Source organism: Mixophyes fleayi, chromosome 7 (genome assembly GCF_038048845.1).
Source record: "Mixophyes fleayi isolate aMixFle1 chromosome 7, aMixFle1.hap1, whole genome shotgun sequence".
Lineage (NCBI taxonomy): Eukaryota > Metazoa > Chordata > Amphibia > Anura > Limnodynastidae > Mixophyes > Mixophyes fleayi.
The window spans coordinates 67,022,752-67,046,934 of record NC_134408.1 but is presented as its reverse complement, the minus strand read 5'-3'; the positions used below and the strand labels follow the sequence as shown (position 1 = coordinate 67,046,934).

The 24,183-nt window shown below is 40.0% G+C and overlaps 1 protein-coding gene across 6 annotated transcripts in view; it reads right to left on the bottom strand.

Annotated features, from left to right (window-relative positions):
* The window catches only part of SLC39A10 (solute carrier family 39 member 10), a 70,017-nt gene that overhangs the window by 35,027 nt on the left and 10,807 nt on the right, over positions 1–24,183 (bottom strand). For 4 of the 6 annotated variants that reach the window (XM_075179939.1, XM_075179938.1, XM_075179941.1 and 1 more), the window contains one exon: positions 481–1,517. In XM_075179939.1, the coding sequence (XP_075036040.1) occupies positions 481–1,506 (1,026 nt within the window). In that variant the 5' untranslated portion in view covers positions 1,507–1,517. Of the gene's footprint in view, positions 1–480; positions 1,518–6,757; positions 6,818–7,271; positions 7,292–24,183 lie in introns of those variants that run through there. The other 2 variants (XM_075179944.1, XM_075179942.1) reach the window with 2 other exon arrangements.

Here is a 24,183-nt window from a genome sequence, read left to right as displayed (position 1 = left end):
AGGCCAAAAGGTTGCACAGAGGTAGCTTGAGCACATAATGCCAAAAAAAGAGGCCCTCCCTCCCCTCGCGATATTCGACGCGAGACTTGGATGACATAGCCTCGTTTTCATTTTTTGCCCGCCGGAAATATCCGAACAGTGCTCGGATCCCGTTCGGATCCGCACTGTTCGGGTGGGCTCGGATTAGCAGAATCCGAGCCCGCTCATCTCTAGTCCTAAGGCTGTAAAGGTTTCAAATACCGTGGGGACCAAACATGTCTACAGTGACCACATGCCATCAGTTTAATACTCTGAATTAAAAACATAAAAATATTTAGTATGTAAGAAACGTATAAAGAGCCTCAGCCCCAGGGATGACCAAGGTCTCTTACAGCATGGTGTAGGGGTGTGCGTCTAAGGAAGAGAGCGAGAAGAGGACATAATTTTAGTAAACAATAAGCTAAATGTGCAAAACTTGAATAAAATGTAGCTTTCACTCACCTCATCATGTTCATGGATTTCTTTATTGTGTTGCCTGTGGTTCTGTGGAAAGCCTACATGTTTCTTCATATTAATCTGTTCATTAGGGGCCTCCCTTTTATGAGTGTTTCTCTGTCCATTTTCAGGCACTTGTCTTTGTTCTTCAGGTTCAAAAATATGAATGTTCCCGTTGCCATGAATTTGAGACGCATCAAGGTTATGATCAGGTTTGTAAACATGGTTGTGTTCATCTTGAGCTTGTTCAAACACAAACTCAGAGTCAATAGTAGCCTCTCTGTTTTTTGTACCTTTCTTTTTCTTCTTTTGCTTATGCGTTTTTTTCTCTGGTTGATCCTGTGTTGTATTTGTACCAGTCAATGGCTCATTCATTTGCCTTCCATGTTCCACATGATTGGCTGTACCAGTGTGATTATGGTGGCTATTGTTATGAGAATGGTATGTACCATTATGAGTGTGATGGTGCAAATGATGATTATGATTATTTTTATGTTCCTCTGGCAAGGATGCTCCTGCCTTTTTCGCTTTACATTTGATAAACTCTTTTGTAGATACAGTACTTTTTGTTTCATTTTCCACATCTGTGTGGGAATGGGGATCTAAGTGATCATGTACATGTAAATGCTTTCCTTCTTGTACATCTAGAACATCCAAATGTGAAACAGCGTCATGACCAATGTCCTCATGACCTATTTCAACTACTTTCACCTCACCAATCCCCAAACTGTTTAAAAGCTTTTCCAGCCCATTATATGACAATCTTCCATTCTCCCCATAGCGATGGAACAATTTTTCAATATAATACTTTTGTTCATGTTCAGCTTCCGGCAATAAAGACTTGCTTGTGGACAACTCTGTAGCTCCATTCTTAAGATATGGTTCTTCTGAGATTTGATAGTCATTGTGACTGTGAACGTGGCTTTCATCGGACGTGTGATCATGCACATATCCATGGCAATGGTCACATTGATGAAATATAAATGTAAGTAAACAAATGAGGCAAAATTGTGTGCGCATATGTACCTTCATTTCTATTTCACCTAGATAAAATACAGTAAAAAAATAATTAATGAGCGCTTTTCATTGAGTGGAACACAGTATTCCTATTGTATGTGTCACATGAATTCATTAAGAAGTGCTATTAATATATATGGCAAGTTCAGAGATCATCTCCTAAGGATGTATTATCAACAGTGCCAAGAAAAAGTATGTGTACCCTTTCGCATTACCTGGATTGCTGCATCAATTGGTCATAAAATGTGATCTGATCATCGAGTTACAGGAATAGACAAAAACAGTCTGATTAAACTAATAAACACAAATTACAATACTTTTCTTGGCCATTTTGAATACATTTTTTTCACATTCAAATATGTGAATCACGAGGCTAATGACTTGTAAAAAAAGCTATTTAGTGTCAAGAGTTAGCTAAGGATTCACATACTTTTTCTTGCAACTGTATACTGCAGATTTTATGGATATTAGCATTCACTTCAACTTAAGTGAATCAGGCTTTTAATGTCATGCATACTAAGCAACTGTAGCACTATGGATAACACTGAAATAATGTACCAATGCTCCTATAGAAAAGCTGAAACTAGTATCATATCAACTCCAGTCACCATTGGTCCATCAGCAAATTGGACAGAACACTTTCAAAATGAAGGAAACCACAAACATTATGTATACGGTAGTTAGGCGAGATTGTGAAAGGTAGATACAATCCTTACCTATGAAGAATCCATGAAGACTCAAATATATCCCAGTCCCACAGTATGCAACATTATAGTACACTAAACTTCCTCCTATCAGTATCTTGTGGAGGTACCTGAAGTCTATAGATTACTTGACAAAAGAATTGAAGCAGGCAGTTCATAAATATTCTGTGCCTCAAGAGAAACAGAAATGCCTGAAAGATGGGGCAGCTTTCATCAGATGCTTGAAATTAGCATAGGAATTAATAGTAACAATATAGCCTACCTACACGCTACGTTTCATTTTTGGTGTTTACATTTACTGAAATATGTTTGAAATTGTACTTAATATCTGGTGTTTAAGCTTCAGAGACATAAAACAACAGACTAAATTCAACAAAATCCAATTCAGAAACCTATAAACTTTGTATTGCAACACTTGAGTTCAGTTAAAACCATTAGCACTGAAATGAAAACTATGTGTAATACATTAGTCAACAAGGCACGGCTTGGCGTAGATCTGAAAAATAATCTTAAAATTAGCAAGGAGCAAGGTTATGTTGCATGTTCCTCTCCTTGGTTACATAAATATTCACATTGACATGCTAGTGTATATGGCGTTTAGGCAGCAAGTGGACCCAGATACAAGGAGCCTGGTGGCATACACCCTCATAAATATGCTGGAAGTAATGAAGAGTTTTTAAAATGGTTTAAAACTGTTAAAAACAAAAAGGGACTTAAATTCATTTTGTACTTTCCATAACAAATTTTAAGTTAGTAAACACTGAAGTTGTAAAATGAACTGCAAAAGATGCCAAAAAAATAACTAAAAATATCTGACATTTTTATGCTAGTATATAAACTGCATCAAAAATAGAACTTTTAATATTGGGCCACTAACCGATAAAGGACGGTATTTACACCTAAACAAGATAAAGACCCACCCAAGTGTGCCGACGTACCACATAAGATCAGTTATTTATTTCCTCAAACAGGTAAGTGACACAATTATGGTACAAAGATTTGAAAAAGGAACAAAATCAGAACCAGGGAACATGTATTCTCAATTGGTTGTGTGTAAATTATCTGAAGAGATTGCGAGTAATACTACAGTGAAATATATTGTTACATTTTGCTTATTAAACAAAACTACATTGTGTGTTCTTTGGAAAAGATGCAATAGAGAGGACCTAATTAACATTTATAAATATATTTGAGATCTCTAAAAGATTTGTATAATTAACTTTTTGTACAAAAAGGACAAGTGGTCATCAATTGTGAATGGAAGAAAGACTCACCTGAGTATAGGAAGAATACTTGTAAGGGTAGTTAAGCTGTAAGGGTGATAAAGCTGTGGAATCCCTTTACCACGTAAATGATGACGGCAAATCAACTAAGAATTAAAAAATGGATTTGATGCCTTTCTTGCAAGAACATCAAGATGCCGATGTTACATTGCACACTCTGGAAGTGTTGAGATAACACTGGGAGTATGTCCAAGGAAATTGTTTAGAACACTTGTACTAATTGAATTGTGTGGTGTGCAACATACGACCATGATGTTTTTTTTGTTTTTGTTTTTTTTAACGCGGTTGGGTATTAAATAGTTAAATTTGTTCTCCTTTTATAATTTGTTCTTTAAGATGTTGGATTCTATGGGAATGTGTCACTTAAAAACAGGCTTCACTTAATCCACTTTTTCGATGGGTTCTTGAAACCAACTGCCTATATACTTAAAAATACAGTGGAGTGTGAGTGGGCCCCTCTCCTGTCCTCATTACCACTTTAGCAAAATAATTGTCAGCTTCGGCAATAAGATTTATCAAGCTTTATATTGACAGACGTGAAAAGTGGAATTGGTCGCATGTGGATTAATGTCCTTTTAAACATTACTGAATAAGTTAGCCTTATGAATTTAAATGCGCTTTTGAAGTGCCAGAACACATTTTTGCAGTCAACCATTTCAAGTGTGCTTATTAAGTAACCATAATAATAAGCTGCATTTAACATGCTCCACTTTCCCCAGACAGATATTACAAATATTTAGAAAGACAAAAGCAGGGGTTGTGGAGAACTGTCTGTGCACATTCAGGTAGTTGAACAGCCAAATATTAAAGAGGTAGATCATGTTCAGCTCATGCAAAGGAGAGTTGGGAATAGCACATACGATTGTATATTTTATTGTGGCTCACCTTGCCTAGTTTGTAGAACTCTATATATAGCCACTTAAAGGAATATGGTAATGGGTCATACAAAGTGCATACATTTTTAATGGTTATTTTGCTGCTTTGTCTGTCATTTTAAATATGATTAAATAAAAGCGAAGTTTTATATTTAATATTCATTTGTTGAGGGACTGGAGTGCCTCTTTTGCTCTTTTCTCCTCTGTCTTGTTTATAGTTGTTAATGTACAAGAGTGCATCCTGTCTAGTTTGGGAAAGGATATTAAATCATGAACAATAGATGATTAGTCCTGCATCTGTGTGCGACCACATCCTTCTGTTTTTGTGGTATATATAAAGTGCCCAAGGCCACCCATTTGTCCTACTCTCCTCCTTTTGGACTTCAGTTAGCTATAAGCTACAACTGTATTTCAGTCATTAAAAAAAAAAAAAAAAAAAGTGTTCACCAATTGAAATAAGGGACTAGAACAGTGGTTCCCAAGCTGTGTGCCACAGCTCCCTAGGGTGCCACGGCCGGTGGTAAGCAAGGCAGGAGACCGATTGGCAATTATTTTGCCTTAGGGGTGCCTTGAAAAAATTATTGAGACCATAGGGGTGCCTCGAATTGAGAAAGTTTGGGATCCACTGGGCTATTATTATTATCATCATTTAATTGTTATGCGTCACAAGGTATCCGCAGTGCCGCACACAGTACTAACAGTAGACTATACAGGGTGAAACCATACAGAACAATGAACAAAAAGTACCAATACTTCAGAAACTCTGGTTAGTCATATGCAGTAAAGACGGAGCAGAAGATCGGGTATGGAGACAGGAGTGGAGGGGGGCCCTGCTCATACGAGCTTACACCCTAAGGGAGGGTAAACAGACCAGGCACAAGAGGAGCCAGTTGAGGCAAGAGGAGAGAAGGGAGGACGAGCAAAGGGAGGAGATGGGGGTTAAGTAAGAGTAAGGCTAGAGTAAGACTTCTCTTTGATTGCTCAGTCTTCCAACTACTCTGTCAAAACATGCACATTTGGATCTGGAGACAGCGGCTATGAATTAGTTGCAGAATAACCTGGTAATAGGACATTTTTGACATGTTCAGATTTGAGTGAACAAAACTTATGAGCACAATATCAATAATTGAGCGATGAGGTTAAAATTATTAAGGACGGATCCGCCATAATCTTTTAACAGACCATGAGAAAGTGTAGTGCCTTTGGCACAAAGTAATCGAGACTATTTTGTAAACATATGGATTCCTTAAGTTCGGCACAAAGCATGTGGTACCCTACAAACCTGCATAGGCTTAACAGTAAAGTGTGTAAATTAAACAAAAACACATTGTTTACAAAGTTATAATTTACAACATAAACCATGCAAAGTAAAACTAATGCTTTAACAAGTAGGACGTTTCTCCTTTCGGAATTTCAGAAACTCATGGCTAAATTGTACTTTACTATACAGTAAATACGTGAAGGCTAATCTCTTAATTGGTTTTAGCATGGAAAATAATGGAACACACAAATTACACACATTTCTCGCATTCACTGCCTAACAATTGAGAGCAGGCAGAAAAACAGCACTTTAGTTTTTGATAAATATACCCATACACATTTATAAAAACCATGTAGTATGGAGAAAACATACAGTAAGTTATTTAAATGCACATACCCTAGTATGAAAGTATTTGATAAGCAGATATGTATGTAGCCTCCTTTTGTATACTCGAGATCTATTCTTCAGCAAAAGAGAGTGGTGGGCTAAAACTGTGTAAACATTGTCTCACAGTGATAACTTTCCTATAATTAATATGAATATACATTATTCAGAAAATATTGACAACCTCCAAATTGTGTCAATTTACATTTATACACGAAACGGATATTCTGATAACTATTAGTAATTGCCAGCAAAGTTTTCTGCTGGCAAGGTTTAGGCATTTAATTCCATCCATGGTCCATGAAACATTTTTGGGACATCTTCCTCTAATTTGCACTCCGCTCATTAAATAGCAAAGAATTGCCACTAAAAATGCTGCATAGTGTTGTTAGTTCTTCTTATACTGTGGTCTAACTGTAAACATTGCGGTAACTTGCAAATCGTATTTGTTAAGGGGGGGGAGGGGGAAAATGCGGTTGAAGTAACAATGAATTTTTTGGTACAAAACTCACATCTCAACTCCATTACAATCCAGACAATTCTAGCCTGTACAACTTAATTCACCATGAAAAATCCCATTATAAGCAACAAAGAAAAACATTCACAAACAGTTATTGAATTATGATACTATTTATCTACAAATGCAGTCTAATAGTTGAAAAACATTTAAAAAGACATGCAAACTTAGAACAAAAACCAAGAAAAATTTCACCTGACTAAAGTTCAGTGACTCTAGCTAGCACTTATCAAAGAACATACCTTTGCTCAAAATTAATTCTTATGGCCCCAACAAAAAAAACAAAACATGTTTCTCTGCAATCAGAAAATATTATTTCTACAATCAGGGCACACTTTGCTGTTTTATAATATTCCCAAAGTGGGGGTAGGGAATATAGTACACAGTTAAAAAGGTTGCATACAATGAGGCTATTCACTTTTCCCCACAAGTTTTAAGACCTACGTACAAACACTTGATTATTTGGAGACAAAAAAAAAAATCTAGCTTCATGTGATAGAGATAAAAGATGAGTAAACATCCTCAAGAGAACAGTCAAAGAAATGTAACACTAGACAAAAACTGAACAAAATGTTTCAGATGTACGTTGTGTTTGAAAGTAAATAATATGGAAGTTACAGCACACTGAATGTTTGTCAATTTAGAACAATGACGAATATACTAGAAAATTGAAGTGCAGCCCTCCAATTTTCAAAAGGGCAGCACATTTATCCCTAATTCAAGAATGAAAACAAAAACCACCCTTGGAATACCCACATGTTCTCTCCCACCTTCGCCTTCTCCCCACCGCAAGTCCAATGCTAGCAGCTGATAGGTGCTCTAACAGGTCTCAACAAGCCCTCATTTTAGTTTATTTGATGTCAAATTTTACCAATTTTGTTTTCTGCCTTTTATATGAACAGACTTTATTAATCTAAACCATCATCAATTTTGCATCTGTAGCTAGAGTAAACATGTTTTGTACATTTTACAAAATCAGGCAACAGTGGAAGGGTGCAGGTCCTGTGACTCAGATAAGAAGCAAGGTCAAATATATTTCCAACTAATAACATTCCTAAGTGATTTAAAAAAAAAATATTGCATGTTAGGAAGATTGTCTTCCACAACGAAATGGCAATAGAAATCATTGTAAGACAAAAGCAAAGATACAAAACTAGAATAGTATTATAAATGCATGTTGCAACATTGAAACATATATAAATGCTTTGACTGAACTTGGGAAAGTTTACATAATATTTACTGTTGTAAGACAATTTGTTCCTCATTGGCAGTCCTTTAAGATGCCTGCAGAGTCCTTCAGTAGGCTTACAGATATGAAACAGACAGAAACAATGTTGTAGGAAATTAAAAAACACACCCTATATACACAAGGATTTATTTTACAAAAGTTCACTTATGAAGATATACCTGCCATTTTTTATACAAAGGAATTTATTTATTACAACGGCACAGTTGTGCCCTTATATTAAGGTTACATCTAAAAAACGTCATTTTCCCATAGGGAATTTGTGAGAGAGGGCATGGTGTTTGAGGGTCTACATTTTAAAAAGTATTACAGCTATTAAACTGAAATTTGGCATGCGAATGGAGAACTTTCCACAGGTGCCGCATGTGAAATTTCAGAAAAAAATAAAAAAAAAAAAATAAAAAAAAATTACAATTTAGGAACAATCTAAAATTCAAAATCTGTCCGTTTTTTTTCTACTTCCTGTTTCGCAAAAGTCGCTGTTTTTCTGTTTTTTTTTGGGAGAGCGTAACTCAGTGTACAGGGCGTTTAAAGACACGCGGTAAGTTTTGTTAGAAAGCTATTAGGGCTGAGAAGTGCCTTTGAGGGTTCACAAGTTTGAGAAAGTTAGTTTTTTTACAATTTGGTAAAACATGCCCCATTTTAAAAATGGGGGATTTCACATAACTTCATAACATTCCGCATGTCTGATAGAGTCTTGTGCTGGGTGTAGTACATGTGTCTTCACTTGGGAGCACAAATATGGCTGTGCTTTCCCCGCATACTGATTTTCTTTTGTAAACTGCAGACGAATTAAGAGAAATTTATTGGCTGTAGATGGGCTGGCTAATGTTTTGGGTACGAGGGGGGGCACATTGTATCATTTTTAGCCCTGGCACCGTTCTTATTTCAAAGTTTAATCTCTTTGTGCGGTGCCAGAGGCGGCTGTTAGGGAAAGTGCTCTGTGCTTCAACTCTGCACTAATCACCGTGGAGCTCTGATCAGGAAATATGGGGGTGTATAATGGATGGTGGCTGAAGTGTATATATTTGGGCGATGGGTGCAGGATGCTTAATATAAGATTTCTGGGTGATGGGACATAATAACACATTTAACAAAAATGTCAAAAGCTCACATTTCTATTATGTACGGTCAGTGGGGAGAGGAGAGGGAAGGGAGAGCGAGTGGAGCATGGGTATGTTGTACAGTCCCGCGGGGAGAGGAGAGGGAGCGGGTGGAAGCTGGGTATGTTGTACGGTCAGCGGGGAGAGGGGAGGGAAGGAGGAGCGGGTGGAAGATAAAAGATTTACCTGCAGCTGGGGAGTGATGTCCATGGGAATGTGGAACACCTTGTGCTGCCTGCTGCAAGATGTGTGGCTAAATGTGACTTGTCCAGATCAGCTAGGTAGAGCTCTGCTTGGCTGCCACAAGACTGCAGTCACTTTTTTCAATTAACTTTTTTTGTTTATTAACCCGACTGGGGGGCGTGGCTAACCGGGAGGGGTGGAGCTAACATGGAGAGAGGCTGGGCTACTGGGACATTTGATGTGAAGGATGGAAGCCATGTTGTAATTGGTATCATAGAGTGCGGCCAGCTGTATTTCTGTAGTCCTCTATGGCTATGAAGTGATCTTCTCTGCTTGTCAGTTTTCTCAATCTGTCCATTTGACTGCAGATTAGTAGGGATATAAATTGTGTTCAAATCATGGGCACTGGTAAATCGTGGAAATTCTGCTAAAGTATATTCAGAGCAGTTCTGTTAAAATATATTGCCTTTATTTTATCAAGGACATTGAAGGTCAATGTGTGTTTCAAAGGTTCCAGTTAAAAAAAAACAAAAAAATGCCTCATTCTGCCGAGATCTCTTGAAAGTAAGAGACTTTCTTTACAAAAAGCAATACGGTGAGAAAATACCTGCGACATGCCAAATATTTTTTTCCCTTGATCTCATGATCTATTGCCGCAATTTTATCTAGACCTGGTTTTAAGTACTTGAGCTCATGGTAGGAAGGTTGCTGTGTTTCTACCTTCCATGTTACTCACCTCCACCCCGTAACTTTACCCTTCCTTCTCTCTATCTCACCCTCTCTGTACAGGAGAATTATCTCTCCTCTTTGGAGGACAAGGAGACAAGATTGTATTTTATTGATAATTTTAAGGTTGCTGACTCTGCCTACTTGTGCTTGCTCCACCTACCAGTGTAATGCTTTGCCTAGTTGTGTGTTAGATCGCCCTATTATTGTTATAATAACTATTATTAATCTTTATTTATAGGGTGCCATATGAGGTCCGCAGCGCAATACAGAGAGCAAACAACAAGTATAACAATACAGTGCAGTAAACAAACACTACAACTCAACACAGCTACTGGGGAAAAAAAAAAAGTATAAAAGACGGCCCTGCTCACAAGAGCTTACAATCTAAAGGGAAACTTTAGATTTAGATGCCCACTAAGACAGGCTCCACCCACTGTGACAGGCTCCTCCTTGCATTGCTGTGACTTCACCTACCATTGTGTATGGCATTAGCCTTGTCTACCACCGACAGTGGTGTGCTAACCCTGCCTACATTTCAGTTGATCCCACCTACAATTGATTAGGTCTCGCCCACATCAGGCCACTTTCAGATTTTTTTTCGTCCAGGGACAGTTTTAGTTCCCAATCCGCCCCTGGTAAGGACATTACGTTCTGGAGGGTTCTGTCATGGACTTAGTTTACCTTTCCCTCTCCTATCCAATTGCTTGATGTTACCGGAAGCGACATGCCAGGCCCCGGGTGCTGTGAATGGTGATGGTGACTTCAGGCAGCCGGAGCTTCTTGGTTTTGCTGCTTCTGACAGCTGTTTGGGCCTTTTATCTCAACACGGAGCCTTCCCTGTGGTGAGTCCCATTGTCCCTAAACAGAGCTTCACAGTCAGCGTGGCAGTGAGCCAGGATTACACCTTATGGGGGGGGGATTCAATTGACCGCGTTATTTGTGAGAATGCAGATAAAGTGGAATTACAAATGATTTGGGACATGGTTTTTAAACAAATTTGGATTAAAAGCTGCTGACAAATGAGGAATAATTCAGATCAGTAAGTATATTGGGGTTTTATTATTTTTAATACATTTTTGTGGTGTGAATGAGGATGTTTAGTGTATTTATTGGGGTTTTATTATGTTAATAAAAAGTTGTGGTTGTAAACAGGGAGATGTGATTTTTGTTAGCATGTTGTTTTGTGGAACTACAGGTCTCAGCCAGCCATGGGTGTAAGGCCATGTTGGCACATTTGGTTCTCTGAGTGCCAGCATGACCTGGCTGCCATGAGTAGGCTGGTGCTTGTAGTTATACAAGCATTAGCATGCCCTGACTGTTTATGGCACCTGGCATGGTTGGGACTTGTAGTTCCACAAAACAAATAACTCTTCTTGTGTGTTTGTTCCTTTTAGGATAACCCCACCCTTTCACGGACCTGTTATAGCCTATAAATTGATTGAGCAACTTCATTTCTTTATTTGTCTGAGAGGCATGTTGGTGTCAGTAGCTGAGGGGGAGTGCTGACATTGGATTGCTATTTGGAGGTTTCTGGGGTACCTCTTTGGTAAGTTGGCTCTCAATTTAAAAACACATATGTATGGCCCAAATATATGGGACTCTCATTGTTTAGAGTAGGACCACCCTATTAGCAAAAGCACCGTGGAGAGGTGGGTGGCTTAAACATACATTTGCAAATGTGTGTAACTGAGACTTTTGCATTTTTATCTACAGTAGAAATAGCAGATCTGTTGCTGGCTATAGCAGTGTGCTGGGGTAACTCTTTTTGTGTGTTAATTCACAGATTTGTATGTTCACTGGAATACACACATACAGTACTACTACATTTTCTTAGTTTAGCTTTATCGTAGTTTAGGGCCTGCTTGTCTTCGAAAGAGACATTAGAGCAACTTCATAAAAAAGTAGAACTACAAAATTACATTACAGTTAAATTACATTAAATTGGTGTATAAGCCTCTGCTTAGTTTGGTTTTCAGTGAGCAATGTTTGCCATTACATTCTTTTAGAAGCCCTAAGCTAACTTTTAAGGATACATAAAGCCAACAAGGCTTTATCAGGAAATATTTTTGCAAACTGCACAATAGTGTAATCCAAATGCACAGAGAGATTCTCTGCAGGGATCTGTCAGCTGCAGGAACCATATTTGGTGAGGAGGCATGTATTACAGGTATCTTTTAGGAGCAGGCACAATATTGGAGGGAGAATTGCTCTACAAGGATCTGTCAGGAGGGGTTAGTATGTTGAGTGGAGGGATGCTCTGAAGGGGTCCGTCAGCTGCAGGGAGTGTTTTGGGTGGAGGAATGCTCTGCAGGATTCTTTCAGGAGCAGATACTGTTTGATGATGAGCTATGTTCTGCAGGTATCTTCTTGGTGCAGGCACAGTCTTGGAGGGAGGAATGCTCTGCAGGGGTATGTCAGGAGCAAGTATTGTGTTTTGGGAGGAAGGATATTCTGCAGGGATCTGTTGGGAGCAGGTACAGTGTTGGTTGGAGGAATGCTCTGCAAGGATCTGTCAGGAGGGGTTAGTATGTTGAGTGTAAGGATGCTCTTCAGGGGTTTGCCAGCAGCAGGGAATGTTTTGGGTGGAGGGATGCTCTGCAGTGATTTTCAGGGAGCAAATGTTTGGTGATGAGCTATGTTCTGCAGGTATCTTTTATGAACAGGCACAGTCTTGGAGGGAGGAATGCTCTGCAGGGTTTTTGTAGTTCTACTTTTTTATGAAGTTGCTCTAATGTCTCTTTCTAAGACACGCAGGCCCTAAGCTACGATAAAGCTAAACTTAGAAAATGTAATAGTACCGTATGTGTTTATTCCAGTGAACACACAAATCTGTGAATTAGCAGCTTCACCATTTTGTGAGTGACAGCAATCTCGCTCCATGATAGTGCTGAATCTGCAGCTAACCACAGGATGTGATGGCAAACCATGTCTGTATTGTGCAAGGAACACTTCCATTAAGGTTTCTGCCTTAATCGTCGTAATTTCATTGCTTTTTGGAGTTTGAGTGGAACAGTTTCAATAGTTTTCTTACTTTAGATGGTGTGTAATGAACCTTAATCGGACATGTTAAACCGTAAGGTTTTTTTGTCTATGGAATTATATTTATGGTTAGCCGCTTTTTAAACAGGTTGGGTACTTTTTAAAGATGACTGAAACCCTGACAATGGATACCCCTACATGAATACACCAAAAGTGTAATCCCCAACATGGAGCCAATAGTGACAACTTGAAACACACACTTGAAACACTGACCAATGAAGATTCAGGCAGGCAGCGCTAACGTCACTTTGAAGGGCCACACTATGATTCCTGTTTTTAACCTGGTAATTTAAGAAGGCGCCACCTATACAATGTACTTTACAAAGCCTAGTAAATAGTGACAAGCATCAACTATGTTTAGTAAGGGATTTCACTGGGGAACACAACATGACCAGTGGGTCAGGGGTCACCTTCACATAAAAGAATCTGGGTAAGTGGTCCAGGTGTCTGCTCTAATAATTTGAAATGCTGGGGCATAGCCACCAAATGTGTAAGAAGGACCCCACACCCCCACAGGCCCTCCAGCAAAGACCAGACATGCCCTGATAAATTATATGAAGTCTCATGCGCACGATGTACCACCTATAATATACTTTGTATGCATTTTCTCAAATCAAAGTGTTAATTAATATCTTGGAGATCCCAAGTCTGAGCCCGGACCATCCCTCCTGATCCAGTTTTCTCTGAGTATAGAGTTCCAATGCAGCCTCAAATGGCTCCAGGGAGTCTACTTTAGATATCAGGAAGGAGTGATACATGAGGAAAACCAATCCAGAGAACTCAACGCGGTACATACTCCTCTCAAAAGCTGTGGGTTTATGCAGTTTAGCAGTTTTACATTGGCTCAAATACATGTACTTTAATATGGAGTTGGTCCCCTTTTACAACGATAACCGCTTTAACTCTTCTTGGAAGGCTTTATTTTTTAAACTGATTTACATTCCCAACTCTAAATCTGTTCACACATTGTAAAAGTGCCCCCATCATCTCTTCAGTAAAGCTAGGTACACACTACACGGTTTTCGTCCAATAATCGACTCAATCAGCCGACATACAACCGCTTTTTCAAAAGTCGGGTCAGTGTGTGTAGTGGCACGATGGTTGAAAGTCTGCCCAAATGGACGTTTGTCGCCACATTTGGTTGATCGTACCGTTTAATGTTTTCGTTCCAATCTCGTTTCCCTTGTGTAGTGTGTATAAGTTTCCGACGATCCACAACAGTGAGTACGAAATTACATTAATTGCTCACGACAACATGGCTGTAAAAAGTTGCTAACGGGACAGCTGCTCTTCCCTTTATCGTCTAAAACAAGGCTAGTGTGTATGCAGTCCACGAACCGAGCGATCAGACCATCGATCAGATGTAAAAATCGATCGGCATAAAAAGTTGGTGAAAAATTCTGTAGTGTGTACCCAGCTTAAGCAAGCTGCCTTCTCAGCTGATTGCCTATGTAGCTAGATTTATAAAATCACATTAATCTGCATAATTGTAGCTCTTCCCTTATTACAGAATACAAATTTATTGTAGCCATGTCATCAGCTTGTTCAGTCACCAACATAAACTTCTCTACCCAGTTAGCCTTATTGCAAAACCTTCCACATGCTAGATATTAAAATAAACCTTACACACAGAGTTTACCCCGACAGAAGGAGCATTAACTGGGACAGCCTCTGAACCAATTCCAGCTTAGACACCACTATAAACCGACAGAGGCAGGCACATAACACAAAATGCACTCTCGGATCACTGCAGAAAGCACACCAGAAGAAAAACTAAAAGTAATAAACAGAGAACTAGAAATGGGCCAGATGTCCTGCAAGGTTCACACCTACCCTAATGTAAGTCGCAACCCCACAAAATGATTGTGCTGTAATAGCCACCTGAAATGACATGAGCTTGCTCTTGCCCATTTTCTTTAAAATGGCAGGGGGAGGTCAATTATCCACGATGTTCTGCGTGTTTACCGGTAGTTCATCATTTTTTGTGTGTACTTCGTTTTTGTGTGTACCTCTAGGTGGCGTGAGGAAAAAAAAAAGAAATCAGAGATGTCACTAAAGATATACAAGTAAGGAGTCTCCACGGCTGTTCCGGAGACTCACTGCGCAAATCTCTCCCTAAGAATATGCCACAAGTCCCTGCCTAAATTATTGACTAGCCTAACTTTCTAGAAGAGCAGGAATTATTATTTACCTAATTACACTCAGGAAATAAGGTGTTCTCTCTTCAGTGGGTGGGCACACCATCTGCCTCAGAGTTCTCCCCAGAAAATTTTGACAGCCGAGTAGAATTAACAAGTAGCCAGGTGGGGACAGTTGTAATACTTTGCAATAATAATGAAAAATGTTGGAGGTTATATTCCACACCTGCCAGGACTGGTCAGACTGGTGGTCAGTGGTCTAACACACACTGCTGGCTGTAATGCTCACATAGTGCCTGTTATAATAAGAGAAACAAAGGTTTATTCTATTATAGTAGGACTGTTCGGCTCCAACAACCGGATGACAAGTAAAAACAGCCGGTTCGAGCACCCAGGAAAATAGGAGCTGGGGAAAACACTGCGCCTGTGATAAGCAGCATTTCTGGCATGAAAGTCCAAAGTTTTGCATAGATATGGTAATGTACAAATATAAAATCAGTGACCTATGTGTAGTTTTATAGTGAACCACATAATACGCAGTCTATACGTAGTAGACAAAGTACCATGAAATCACATCATATGAAGACTTTATCTAAAGTAGTGTATGGGTCTCTCACACATGCAACCAGACAATGTACAGACTGAGCATACAAAATACATAAATATACGGTATTTTCTGTATAAAGCAGGCACCATGAAAAGTCCAGAATAGGCAAAACCAAGCAGAACAAACAAGAGCTGATCTTTATATAGACACTGGCTGGATTACTTATACAATTTATTTCATTTAGTGGCATAGTGCTCCAATATTTTATCATTGCAAATGCACAGTTTTGTATTGAAAACGTACTGATGCCATGTTAGTTGCAGAAACAAATTTCCTCGATCTGAAGAAAGCAAATCCTATGCTAATTAGACTTTTGCATCTGTAAATGACGAACACTTGTTTTACCTTGAATAAACAGCAGGGGATCATTATCTTTTTAAGATTACAGAATAAAAAGGTAGACTAAAGCTGGGTACACACTACTTAGTGTGTGTAGTGACACGATGGTCGAAAGTCTGCCCAAATGGACGATTGTCCCCTCATTTGGTTGGTCGTACCGTTTAATATTTTCGTTCCAATCTCGTTTCCGTTGTGTAGTGTGTATAAACTTCCGACCACCCACAACAGCGAGTACGAAATTAGTCATTGCTCACGACAACATGGCTGTAAAATGTCGCTAAAGGGACATCCGCTCTTTCCTTTATCGTCCTAAACAAGGCTAGTGTCTATGCAGTCCATGGACCGAGCGATCGGAACATCGATCGCATGTAAAATTGATCGGCATAAAAAGTTGGTGGAAAATTCTGTAGTGTGTACCCAGCTTTACTACATGAATATTACAACAAGAAAGTATTTTAGGAAATCATAGATTGATGTGAATTTTGTTAAATCCAGCAGTCCTGATCCATAGTAAGCTGTCAGGAGTTACTAGACAACTCACAGCAATAAGGCGCTCTAGTAGCTATACCAGCTACCCCAAAAGTAAGCGGCTCCAGGCGCTGCAAAGGTGCATGGTGGTGGCAGAGAGATTCTCCTACAACTATTGTGTAGTTGGCATTCGTAGTTGGTGACTCTCTGGTGTGAAGGTGACACCAATAGGAGTGGTCAGTGACAGACGGTTAATTACAGAAAACCCCCCCCATCCCAGATAAACTGTGCAGGAAGAACATCCTGTCATCCTTCGTCCACCAACAGACTGGGTGGTGAAGTAAGGCCATCTGGTCACAGATAATTCTGGCCCATGGGTCATCTTTTCCTTTTTTTTACATTTAGCTATAAGAGTTTGACAGTACATTAAATATGAGCAGACAAGTCACCTATAATACTAGATTTTGGATGGTATTTTAATTCCCATGTAGGAAGTTGGGACACTAGGATGTACATTGTAGAAAGAGGTGCACATGGCAGCATAATGAATATGTGCCACTCAGCCCATTCAATAAGTGAATGTGGTAAGCGGTTTGGCTCAAATATGCTCTATCTGTATAGACTTTAGACCCAATACCACACTGGATTATTTTGATACCTGTTTTACATTACAATATTTAATACTAGCACAAAATATTTTCTATAGATCTCCAACTAATCTGCCCCAAACTTAATTCATCTCCACAGAATATTAAATTTATGAAACGAGCATAATCTCTATAAAAAGCAACCCTATATAAAATTGCCCCACCCCGACCCACAAAAAACACAAAACCCAATTAGTCTTCTGTAGTCTCCAACAACCAGCATGACCAGTTTGTTTGCTGATTTTTGAAAATTGTAGATCATAAAATATAACTGGAGTTTACCAGTCTGACATGTCAGTCTAATTTTTTTTCCTTAATTTTTTTTCATGGAAATTCTGAACTTTGAAGACTGCTAAAATCATTTTGCATTATCCCCAATCTCAGAAAGCTGCCGCCCTTCAGCTCTGCAAGTACTTAAGCTGGGTACACACTACAGAAATTTAGATCAACTTTTTATGCCGAGCGATTTTAATTGCGATCGATGTTCCGATCGCTCGGTCCATGGACTGCATACACACTAGCCTTGTTTAGGACGATAAAGGGAAGAGCGGACGTCCCTTTAGCGACTTTTTACAGGCATGTTGTCCTGAGTAATGACTAATTTCATACTCACTGTTGTGGATCGGTCGGAAGTTTATACACACTACACAACGGAAACAAGATTGGAACGAAAATATTAAACGGTACGACCAACCAAATGAGGTGACAATCATCCATTTGGGCAGACTTTGACCATCGTGTCACTGCACACACTGACCCGACTTTTGAACGAGAGGTCGTATGTCGGCTGATTTAGCCGATTATTGGATGAAAACTGTGCGATTGTCAAGTGTACCCAGAATATAGTGAGGCACTTAACACCCATAACACTCCAGCTATAAACAGCACGTTAGGTGTGTCCTGTAGGTGAGGATCAGCCAATCACATCCAGACGCCCTATAATAACACACATATGAAAAGTTTAGCCAAAAGCTAAGCTGATGCAGCCTCTAGTAGAAGCTTCATTAGGCAGGTAAATAGCTGCTCATTGGCTAGCTGCTTTTCCGCATCTTATCTCAAAGCGGCTGTCAAAGCACGCAAACAAATGTGTCACTGCTAGCCACAGGCCACATTTCTGAGTCACTATAGAAACCACTATCTTTCCAAGCTTGGCAAAGTACTTAATTTAAAATGTAAAAGAAAAATGCAGTATTTTAGGAATGGAATCTGAACCCAGTTTTCTGTGGCCTTTTCTTGAATTGTTAAAGTTCAGGTTGCTTCTAACCCTTTGAAGACCTATTCACATGACAAACTCCATGTGATTATCACAATCTTAAAACACATTCACATGCTTAATTCTATGATTGCTTCACTGAACTTTCTATGGAAGTTAAGTGTCCTTTTTAATCATGTTCTTACTTTTTTTAAACTCATAATGCATCTACTTTCTTCAAGTTAGGGACAGAACAACATTCTTCTCATACTTAGCTTGGGGCAATTTCAAATATGTACTAAAAATCTAAAACACTCAAAAGGCACAGTTATAACAGTCTCATGAGTATGCCTTCATATATTGTGACATTTTAAATAGTAAAACACAAATTTAACTGGACACAGCTATACTTGACTGTAAAATACAATAGTTTTCATAAAGGTCATACCAATGTGTGTGTACATGGGTGACGGTCATCTAAACTTCATTTTATAGGATTGTCTAAGAGATCGATCGTTCACCCCAGACTGCTGAAATGACCTGTGCGTGAGGTAAGGTTTGATAACATTTGATCAGACCACTGAAAACAGAGCTGGCATTGGAATAATTGATCACAATGCCAGGGCATCTCCTCTGTGCAATGTTCCAGATTCCTGCTTTATTTTTAGTCCACTGTGCCTGCTGACAGCATGGCTAACCCAAACATTCCTCAACTGAATGCCAACTTTTTTTTTTTTTTTCTACTATAACTTGTTTGACCCTCTCTCACAGCATGATGTGTATAAACATGTAGAATTACATTTGGTCTCTGGGCCCTACACTGCACAGCATACAAAGGTGTGCATTTAGTCAGGGATTATCTTCATAAAGGCTCAGATAGAAACACAGGGGAACTTAATTAGACCTCCCATGGAACGCAGCATTGATTAAACCATACTTTGTACAATAGTAACTGCTCTGTTGGTTATCACTAGATTCACTTTACATTTGGCTTGCCAGTCAAGAGAACTATATAACTACATTTGTGATTGCATTAGAAGTATTTAAAAAGAATGAATAAGAATTAAGTTAAACTAAAAAAAAAAAAAAAAGTTAATTAACTTACTGCCATTATATGTAATAGATATCAATCAATTCTCAGTCATAAGTGCTGGATATGTTACATGTTGCAACCTATATGTAGCTCAAAGTGTGCCCTTTTTTGGTCTCTACCGTCATTTATATGATATATTTTATTGATCGATTATTAAGTTATTACTATTTGTACTCTTTTGATCGAAATATAAGTTCTCTATGAAATAATTCATATACATACAGTGCGCCAGTGGGACGGTGTGAGCTATTACAAACTTCACATACTTCAAACATTCCATCTTCAGGCGTCTCATTCAGGCAAAGTCTTCCGACAAAGCAGCTAAGGTCACCTGTGTGCTCATGTTAAATAAAGAGCATTGATAAACTCAAATATTTTATTTACCAAATTATATTCTCTATCTTCAGTTCATCCCGCAGCGCCAGTTCTGCTTACCAAAATGGCACACCACCCATATAAGCACCACTTTAGAAAATTACAAGAACATTTACAGTCTTTCCACCCTGGTCCCAATATTGTGCCATCAATTTTTACTGAATAGTTACAAGTAGCATCTGAAAACATGGCTGTGTGTTAAAATTACCAGTTCCATCTGTCCAGCTGTGACCAATAATTGCTTATATAACCATCGCTATAGTTTCTGGATATTTTGAGTGCGAAAAAAAGCTTAAAAACACAGCACCTTCTGGAGAAAGGCTACATCTTTAAAAGTTACGCAGCTCAGAATTCTATATAAAAAGTTTGAGAACATTTTTTTAAGGAAACTTGCACAGGCTAATATTTAGTAATACAGGATGTGACTTATGGTTCCAGTTAACCTAGTCATTTGATTAAGCAATACAAGTTTGTTTACAGATTCAACAAGAATTTGCATATGCCCCCTTCCATACACAATGCATTGCTATACATTTAAGATGAGTACATTACTGCCTTTCTTATGGGCAAGAAGAAACAAGTTATTATCTACATACATTTACAAGTCTGCTATATATTTTATGGCATTTCCAAATTGTAGTTCAAGAAACAGTACCTGCCACCAGGTTAATATGCCTTATGTAGTAATTTATTAGCCCATATTAATAGAAAGTTGTATTGTAAAAAAATAAAATAAAAAAAATAAAATGAATGAGCTCTTTACTATATGATTGGAGAGATACACTGCCCAGTGAGTAATTAGCATACTTGGTGTGCTTCTTAACAGGCAGGTGGTGGTGGGGGATTATCAATTTCATTAAGCTTCTGTGACTATCCATTATTAAATGAGCAGCCCAGTTATGGAAACCTCTCTTATTATTCTACCTCATTTGTAGTAGTTTTTCCTTGGTTAAGCTGGGAAGCCATTGTGCAGCACTTTAACTTCTGTCCATTCTCTCTCAATGGCGGTTCATAGACCTCTATTGTGGAGGAAACTTTGTGGCTGGTATGTGGGCTACATCCAGTGGTGGGATTCAGCCGGTTCGCACCGGTTCTATAGAACAGATTCCTAAACTACTTGCTGGCCTGCTGTGCGGCCATAGCCGGATTAAGGGGGGGCACAGGGGGCACGTGCCCCGGGCCCCCCTCTCTCCGCGGCTTCCTCCCCCCCCCCCCGTTGCCTGTATGACCTAACCTGCTCCTGCTGTCAGTTGCTGTCTGACAGCTCTGCCCATGATTTTTTTTTTTTTTGCGGCAGCGGCGGGGGGTGGTTTGCGGGCGGGTTCTGGGCTGTTCCTCCTCGTTGGTGGGGGGAGCAGGGTAGCAAAAAAATATATATATATTTACTCACCTGATCTCAGCGCCGGCGTGCCTCCTTCCTCTCTGCTCTGTTAATGCTGAATGACAGGCGTGACATCATCAAGTCACGCCTGTCATTCAGTGAGGAGCAGCGTGGAGAGGAAGCAAGAAGAGAGAAGACAGAAGAGAGGAGAAGAAAAGAAAAGCTAATAGGAAAATAATAAGGCAAAAGGTGGCGAGAGAGGCACAGTAAGGCAAAAGGTGGCGAGAGAGGCACAGTAAGGCAAAAGGTGGCGAGAGAGGCACAGTAAGGCAAAAGGTGGCGAGAGAGGCACAGTAAGGCAAAAGGTGGCGAGAGAGGCACAGTAAGGAAAAAGGTGGCGAGAGAGGCACAGTAAGGAAAAAGGTGGGGAGAGAGGCACAGTAAGGAAAAAGGTGGCGAAAGAGGCACAGTAAGGAAAAAGGTGGCGAGAGAGGCACAGTAAGGAAAAAGGTGGCGAGAGAGGCACAGTAAGGAAAAAGGTGGCGAGAGAGGCACAGTAAGGAAAAAGGTGGCGAGAGAGGCACAGTAAGGAAAAAGGTGGCGAGAGAGGCACAGTAAGGAAAAAGGTGGCGAGAGAGGCACAGTAAGGAAAAAGGTGGCGAGAGAGGCACAGTAAGGAAAAAGGTGGCGAGAGAGGCACAGTAAGGAAAAAGGTGGCGAGAGAGGCACAGTAAGGAAAAAGGTGGCGAGAGAGGCACAGTAAGGAAAAAGGTGGCGAGAGAGGCACAGTAAGGAAAAAGGTGGCGAGAGAGGCACAGTAAGGAAAAAGGTGGCGAGAGAGGCACAGTAAGGAAAAAGGTGGCGAGAGAGGCACAGTAAGGAAAAAGGTGGCGAGAGAGGCACAGTAAGGAAAAAGGTGGCGAGAGAGGCACAGTAAGGAAAAAGGTGGCGAGAGAGGCACAGTAAGGAAAAAGGTGGCGAGAGAGGCACAGTAAGGAAAAAGGTGGCGAGAGAGGCACAGTAAGGAAAAAGGTGGCGAGAGAGGCACAGTAAGGAAAAAGGTGGCGAGAGAGGCACAGTAAGGAAAAAGGAGGCGAGAGAGGCACAGTAAGGAAAAAGGAGGCGAGAGAGGCACAGTAAGGAAAAAGGAGGCGAGAGAGGCACAGTAAGGAAAAAGGAGGCGAGAGAGGCACAGTAAGGAAAAAGGAGGCGAGAGAGGCACAGTAAGGAAAAAGGAGGCGAGAGAAGCACAGTAAGGAAAAAGGAGGTGAGAGAAGCACAGTAAGGAATAAGGGGTGGAGAGAGGCACAGTAAGGTAAAAGGGGGGGATGGGAGAGGCACAGCATGAGAAAAAAGGGGGGAGATGCACAGATTGAGGAAAAATGGGGAGACAGGCACAGTGTGAGGAAAAAGTGCGGGGGAGAGGCACAGTATAAGGAAAAAGGTGGGGAGAGAGTCACAATAGTAGGGACTATTAATTTAAGATGGGGTGGTTTGGGGAGAATGAGGTCTCTATTAAATGTGCATATGAATTATTTAATGGCAGTGACAGGTTCGGGAAATAGGTATATTTCTGAAATGCAAATACTATTCATTTATTGCTGGACCTGTTTGTAGGGAGGGAAATAGTATTCATATTTAATAAATAAACCTATTATTTTAATGTTGGGGCTGGAGGAAGGCCTAATTATTAATCGTGGGTGGTATTGATTTAACCTCGGGGCTGGCTGTAATTTTCTAAATGTACCCATTTTTTTTCCCAAATAGGTCCTCCAACATTCCAGGATCCAGACAAGCCGCAACTAAAAAAAACCTGCAGCACAGGTGGTGAAAGTAAGAAGAACAGGTAGGAGAGAGCAGCAGAGTCTGTGAAACGTTGTGATTCTAGTGGGACAATCCTAATTTTTGGTGACCGTTCAATGGTGTACACAACAATGCAGGTTTTTTGGTCTGTAGGAGGGTGCATCAACACAACCATTAGCAATTTTGAATAAATATTGAATAAAATTTTAGTACATTTTATATATATATATATTATTTTTTATGTTCGTTATAATGTGCGGTATCATTGCTAGTTTTAATGTGCATTATCAATGGTATTTTTAATATGCGGTATCATTGCTAGTTTTAATGTGTGGTGTCAATACCAATTTTAATGTGGTGTTTTGATGATTGTTTTAATGTACAGTATTTTAGTTTGTGGAAACAATGATATTTCTTATGCAGACAACCTAGGCGAGCCCTCTGGGAGAGCTGTAAGTGTCATACTGTGGGCTGTAGCTGATGTAATGCAGCATCTGTCACTATTCCCTTAATTTTAGATCTTAGGGGCCCCCGTCTTAAGTGCCCCGGGCCCCCCAAAGCCTTAATCCAGCTCTGTGTGCGGCTGCTTTAAATTTTTACACCTTGTGCACTGCAGCTTGCCCTGCTGGCCTGGACAACGATCCCAAATCAGTTTAATAGCTCACACCGGCCTGGCTCTGCTGTTCTAAGCTGTGCAGGGCTGTTCAGGCTGTCAGTCATCATGTAAGCCCCACCCTGCCTCCCTTGTTCTTTGCAACGATTGGCTCCCCCTACACGTGTCCTGAACGCACAACAGACTGTGCAGAGGAGAGATGCGAGAAGAAGATCCAGCCCAGGGCGGAGGCCGTGGAGCCACCATCAGCCATCACGCGGCAGCGCAGAAGAGCAGAGCAGACAGGCAGCCCGGACCGGGAGTACGGACATTACTGGGTCACTCACCGTCGCCGACCGTTGGCATCTGGGGTGAGTAACCGTGATGATGCTGATGTGCTGAGCCTGTCACTGCAGGTCTTATCGGCCTACCGCTGAAGGAATGAAATCCTACTCCTACAGTGCAAAGATGGTTAAGGGTAAATCACACAGCTGATGATGCTCGGATAAAAGCAAAGAAAATTGCAAGTGAGGACGCCAATCAAACAGCAATATGGAAATATCTTCACTAACTGTTTGTGAGGTATTTAATATTAAAAATCTTCCGTTACACATAATCTAGTTGTCTTTACCTCTTTTACTGTTCTTATTGCAGTATTTAATGCGTGAATTGTTAGACTACCTTTCGGTATATCTTTTGGTATAGTTAAAATGGTCATTAGGACATAGAACCTGTTAATTTTTTTGAATCCCACCACTGGCTACATCTCTTAAAATCACGTAGGACCAATTCT